This window comes from Harpia harpyja, chromosome 3 (assembly GCF_026419915.1).
Source record: "Harpia harpyja isolate bHarHar1 chromosome 3, bHarHar1 primary haplotype, whole genome shotgun sequence".
NCBI classification, from domain to species: Eukaryota; Metazoa; Chordata; class Aves; order Accipitriformes; family Accipitridae; genus Harpia; species Harpia harpyja.
Window position 1 is genome coordinate 17,916,445 of NC_068942.1, and position 6,665 is coordinate 17,923,109.

General features: G+C 38.2%; 1 protein-coding gene across 3 annotated transcripts in view; it reads left to right on the forward strand.

Moving 5' to 3' along the window:
* The window catches only part of EPHA7 (EPH receptor A7), a 167,341-nt gene extending 161,633 nt beyond the window's left edge, over window positions 1-5,708 (forward strand). For all 3 annotated transcript variants that reach the window (XM_052781488.1, XM_052781492.1, XM_052781489.1), the window contains one exon: window positions 1,934-5,708. In XM_052781488.1, coding sequence (XP_052637448.1) covers window positions 1,934-2,129 — 196 coding nt within the window. In that variant the 3' untranslated portion in view covers window positions 2,130-5,708. The remainder of the gene's footprint in view (window positions 1-1,933) is intronic.
* The last annotated feature ends 957 nt before the right edge of the window (window positions 5,709-6,665 follow it).

Sequence of the window (6,665 nt, forward strand, 5' to 3'; positions counted from 1 at the left end):
TTTCTCCAAACCATTTTAAGTTTCTGTCTCTTTCCAGGGAGATAGAGTGTCTAGTTCAGGCCTGGAATAACATTGGACAGCAGGGCAGCTAGAAATGAAGCATTATGATAATGAGTAGCTAAGTCATACAGATGCAAGGAAATTATCAAATTGATTTGCCATATGTCACACAGAGATCCTCAGCTCCCATTTGTTGATGTTTCATACCTGTTAGCTTGCACCTGGTCTCTGCTCTGGTGAAACCAGTACTTGGCAGTGAGAACAAAGTGCAGCCCAGAGTAAAGCCATGCCACAGTCCAGGGTCTACATACACTATCTCATGAATCTCTTGATCCAGAGAGCTTCATCCTGGTGCTGACCAAGAAGTGTCAGTAGAGACAGAGCCAATATAAATGTAACCTGAGGTTTTAAATACTTATGCATCTAAGTGCTATTTGTGACTACCATTTGCCTTTAGCTTTGAATAAATTCACATGTCAATCATTTTAACTAATTCAAAGACTTACTTGCCTTCAAAATAGTAAAAAGAAACTATCAGAGTCAAAAAAGCCTTCCTTTTGGAAAGGATTTCTCCTCAGAGTTCCTTTTTGCTGCGTTCTTTTCTCACACATTCCTTGCATTACTAGGGTTTCAAAGGACAGGTGCAAAAAAACCTAATAGAAGTGAGATTTAGCTTGGTTAATACCTTCCCTTCATGTAAAATTAGTCCCTAGGACACTACACTAGAGACAGAAAAAAAACACTCTGTCCCTCCATCAGATTGCTTTCTCTAGCTTTTCTTTTTTTTTTTTTTTTTTTTTTTTTTTTTTACTAAGCCTCAAACATTATGGCCATTAATATTGTCAGATCCTCTTCTCAGCTTATCATAAAACATCTGCTCCCATTTTGTCCAGTTTGGTGACAGAGATGTATGGCATGTTACAATGTATTACTAATGCTCTTCTCTTGAATGAGTATCTTCACTTTGATTCACACTGTTAAATAATCTAATCCATGTGCTGGAATGACAGATACTACTTTGGAAACAACTGTAAGAATATTGGTTGGTATGGCAGGCGGACATTCCTCTGCTGGTTTATTTTTCTTTAGTATTAATGTTACATTGGCTTGTCTCAACGTCTGTAACAAATTGCTTTTCTCTCAGGAATTTTCAAATAATTTTGTTAAGAGATTGCTAACCATATGTAAAATAATTTCTATTCAGTCCTGGCCTACATCCATTAGTCCTAAAGCTATATTGTTTTAGAGATTTCATATGGCTAGCCTGTCACTAAATGTCCAGTAAAATCCACATCGTTTTCTTTCCTTTTCTTTTTTAAGCTCTGAGGGTTTTTTTGGCAACACAAGTAACATAAGCATTGTCTTGGGGTGCCTAATATGTAATGACTGAGACAAGTCAGTTAAAATGTTTTATAAGATTCTTCAGCAATACTGAGAGCTTCTGATAATATCAGTTAGGCTAAAGGAGAGTCTACTTTATTAGTTTACATGCTAGAAGCTACCATGTGTATGCTTTTTTAATTAAGCAGAGTTTAAATTGAACACACCCATTCCACCCTTTTCCTGCTTCTCTGTTTTGAAGAGTTATCTACATCTTCTCCCAGTTCTTAATTTTATACCCAAACACCCATCTGAAAAACTGCACCTCATTCATTTATTTCCTTTATTTCCAATACTGAAATTGTCAAGTATAACCCTGTGGCTCATTGAGATCCAGCGTGAAACACAACAGCATTTCCTTCATGTTAGAGGTGTTTGCCTGGGCATCTTTGGGTTTATTGATGTTTACCTAGCTAGTCGATGAGAATTTTTGTCAAGTAGTGGTGTATACATGGCAATGACAATGATAGTGTAATTTGCCTCTATTACTTCCTGATATCAGGATTCTGCTGCACTGCCAATTTCATATCTGTTGTTATTATTTGTTTGACAGAATCAAAAACATGCCAGGTGCTTTGCAAAACAGAGAACAAGAAAAATCCCTTTCCAGAAGAGATGACAGCCTGAATAGAAATGACATAATGGCAGGAGACAAAGGAAGCAGAAAGGGGAAGCAAAACAAGAGTTATAACCATAAGATCATGAGATTGGTTTGGAGGCACAGTGAACGCTATGAGGCATTTTTTTAAAGCGCATAAGGACTGTAGTTGGGATTAGACAATGGAAATGTAGAAAAGAAGCATGGAAAGGAATGGAGAAGAAGGGAGGAACAGACTGGCAACAGGAGGAAGAGTAAACAGAGGTGTATGGGAGAGGCCAGAACACACACCTGACAAACTGAGGATTATGACTAATGCCAAGAATGAAAGACCACATCTGAAGAGCATGATGATTTCAGGAGGATGGCGAAGCAGGACATGGCGATGCTGCTAGGGAGAGAAGAGCCAGCAAAGCTGCCCTGGAAGCCTGCCCTGGAAGCTCCTCACACTAATATAACCCTGCTTCCCCATCTTCTTTCTAGCTCCCCTCTTATACACAAAATATGTATATAGAAGAGCAAAGGAGAAGGAGAAGCAGCTAAATCAAACATTCCAAAGATCCTGCTGGGGAAGAAGTTTAAGCTGGGATGGTACAGATTTACTCCTACTGATGCTGCTGCTGGTAGCAAGAGGCAGAGAGCATCCTGTTAGCCTTTCTCACGCAGACAAATCAATGGGAGTCTTTACCACTACTTACAAATAGGCCTTGCTGAGAAATACTCAGCAAAATTATAATACTCCAGCCAGTCCAGGACATTTTAAAATGTCCTTTCATTCTAGATCAGAAAGAAGCAGAAATGATAACATTCACAGTGAATGAAGAGGGAAGAAAAATATTTAAGCAGTTTCTTTTAAAGCTGAAAATAATTGTTTCAGTATCAGAGAAAAATGTAAGGGGGATTTTGCTGACTGAAAAAAAATACAGTTTATAACTTTTCATTAAAATTTCTGATAAAATTGGGAATTATTTTAGTTATATTGGATTGGCTTCTTTTTTCCCCTAGAAAATTGGTGGTGTTTTTAGAAGGAAACTGGAAAATTGCCATTTTCCGTCTGTCAGACATTTTAAACTACCCTGATTTCCAAGGTAAGAATTGTTCAGGAGTAAGAAAGCTGCAGAGTGGCCAGTCTAATCTCTTCCTCACTTCCTTCTCCTCTGCTTCGGTGATCAGACATGTCTAATGATTAGGCTGCAAAGAGCAAAACCAGTTTCTATGTCTCTCTGAGAAAAGGCATTTTGCAAACTTCTTTAAGAATTATTAACTAGATCTGCTTACAGGAAGCCACTTTTTTGTTGCAGACTATGTCTCCATTTAAATCCTCTGCACAGCTCTTCCATTTTGCCTGGGAAAGTTTATCAGAAAGCACACTGGAAAGGCTCAGATCTTTCTGTTTCCAGTGAAACTCTTTTTAGACATATTTATAGCTTGGCAGAAGTACTGGTATGACAGTTGAGAGACTACTGTGGGTAATGGAGTATTCTATTATTTTGGCATATATAGGCACTTTTTGCTTGGTACTTCTGACCACAGAGTATTGATGTTTAGGGTACTATAGGTACTTAACCATTGTATTTTTTCTTAAAAGTTTTAGAGGACAGCACTGGATAAATTTTTCTTCTCCTTCAGTGTAACACAGCTTTGCATGGGTCATTCATCTTGAATGTACACCAGAGTGATATCAAGTTGGTTCTTGTGACACCTTATCACTATGATTCCCATTTTTAGTCTCTTCTAGCAGTGGAATGATTTAAGTATTGTCTAGTGGAGGCAACAGCCTTGTTTAAGAATATCTTGGTGACTCTGGATAGGATTCAAATAATTCATCTAGGTGAGGAGGAGACAGTTGGAAGTCATAGCTGAAATATTACAAAAAATCCTTAACTGGTTGGGTTTGTCCATCATTTGCTTGAAGATTTTGGTAAATGGTGGCTTACTGGATTCTCAAATGGCAGCAATGGCCAAATACATTTTTTTAAATTGTCTTCAATTTGAACTTTGCTTAAGTTAATTAAACTCTTGTCACCTCGGGTACCATCTTAGCAATGAGGTTTACAGGACCTACTCTGTCAATGTAGAAACTTCAGCTACTAAAGAACATACCAGGTATAGAGAGTTAACACAATGCTCAGCAGTGCTTGAAGAATCAGGCCCACCTCAGTAATTTATCTCCACCATTATTAAAAACATACTGGGTTTATATCGTATAGCCATGGTGTCAACTTGCAGAATACACCCTGCTTAAATTCCTCTTACAATCAAATGTAGCTCAAAGTTTTATAACAGTCCATGTATCATTAAAAAAAATTGCAAAGCAGTGTCATAATATCTCCCCATAATACAGAATTTTTACACATAATTTTTACATATCTGAAAGAACCCCATTAACTCATTGCATACAACTTTTTGCAATAATAGACTCAACATAAAGCAATATCAAAATATAGTTGATATTTCTACTAATTACATTTAGCCAAGCTCCAGATTTTGCATAGTTTTGCCCCTGCTTCTGGCGTGGTAGCAGATACGGAAGATATGTGTACCTATCTTTTGGCCCTGAGAGAGGATTCCACTGTGTGACACCTTTCCACCCTGTGCTACCAAAAAAAAAGATTATTTCAGTCAGGAAAGGTGGCATAACCTCTGAAAACTGCAGTTTGACCTACCTTCTGAGTTCAGACACAGAACTGGATGCATGATTTGGGAAGGGATTTAATACCAGCTACCTCAGTAGCCACGTGGTGTTAATGGAAAAAGGCTGGAAAAAAAGGAGGATTATAAAGTATCCTGAGAGTAAAGGACAGCATGGTTATTTTGCCTATAATTTTATTAATTATTTTTTAACCTTGCCAGTACTTCTCCTGCCAATCCTTTCCTATTGTCATCTATCAGCTTTTCCAAGAAGAGACTTGGTTGTGCATAAAGTAAGAATAGCTGCACTGACTCAAACCACAAGTCCACGTAGCCCTGTGTACCTGGCAGGTGTCCTGCCTTGGTAGGGGTACAGTCCTGTTGTTATAAGGCCTCCACTGTCCCCTACAGATTAGGGACACCTTCAGCTGTTGACTTCCAGACATCTTCAGGGCTCTGTATCCAATATGTACAGTTCAAATGCTTCCTAAATCAGGGGGGGTGCTATGTTTAATAGTCTGAATTTGTCCTAGATCCTGTGAATTTACTTCCTCCTTCTGTCTCTCTTTCTCTCTATGTCTTGCCCTTCTTTCTTCTGAAATAGAATGACCAGGGCTGCATGAATTATTCAACATAAGAGTTGTATGATGTATTTATACAGTGATATAGCGATACAGTGTATTTATACAGTGATATATATATATATATATGTTTTCTATTTTGTTTACAGTTTCATTCGTAATCATCCAGATATCCTGTTTCACATTTTTACTTGATACTGAGTGCTTGACTTGATGTTTTCAGAGAGCTGTCTAATATTAATTCATTATTTTTTTCTTCTCAAGCAATAGTTAATTTGTAGTCCCTGCCTGTGTATGTATAGTTAGACTTTTTTTCCCTTGTGCATTTCTTTCTGCTTTATCCAATTTCATCACCACTTTATTGCCAATGGCATTCAAAATTGTGAAATTATTTTGCAGTTCCTTACAGGCAGCTTCTGATTTAACTTTTAAAAATAATTTTGTATCAAACTTTCTCATCTGACAGTTCTTAGATATCACATTTCCCTTTACTACTAATAAAAGTACTTTTGCTTAAACCCTTTGTTTTAATTCATGCCTTAGTCCAGGAATCTTTGCACACACTTAAGTGCCCCGTTGCTATAATTCACTTCTACATTTTTCAGGATGGGGGAGGGAGGCCTTCAAGCTATTGTCATTTATGTTTTATTAATTGGGAACCTTAAAAGTAGAATTTAGACCTTCTTATTTCCTACTGGTTCTGACAGAGTGGTTATACAACCTTCAGAGTGAAAAATTGCTAAGGGCTGGATCCATGAAGTGCATTTAGGAATAGCCTCTAGCCTCTTAGCTGTCCTGCCTTCTCGCAGAAGCTGTAAACCCAGATTAGGCACATCCCTCTACAGTGAAAGAGGACAGCTGGGTGTTTAGCAACAGCTTCCACCAACGCTGGCATACTGAACAGGGAACAGTCTGAGTGAACTGGAGAAACAGCCAGATGGGGGAAATAAAAGAAGTGAATGGTGTATTGATACTGGTATATTTTTCAACACTGCCTTACTCATGGGACTATGGGGTGTTGCGAGGTGAGACTTTCTGCCTCTCTCCCCCAGTAGCTCTTCCTCTTGTTTATCCCACTATTCCCTGCAGTGAGCTCTAGCATCAAACTATGATGCTGAGGTGCCAATCCCTCTCTTTCTCTCTATCCCAGTAAATATTGAACTTTCTGGGTTAGGCAACAACTGAGTGGGCTTTGAGGAACTACCCTGTGAGTGTGAGCACCCAAAGCTGCATTTAGCCACTTCTGTTTCATCGCAGATCTAAGCTGGGGTCTGTGTTACAATACCAGTGAAAGCAGTGAGAATAATTTGAACCCTGATTTAGCAAAACTGTTAAGATTGTTTGTGTAAAAAGGAATCACTTCTGTTTGTCCCATATCTTAACTTCACTGAAACGGCATTTTAGTAATTCTCCAAAACCTATTCTCTACACAAGAATTATGCCATGACCCGTGTTACCTTATGTGAATACTGAGA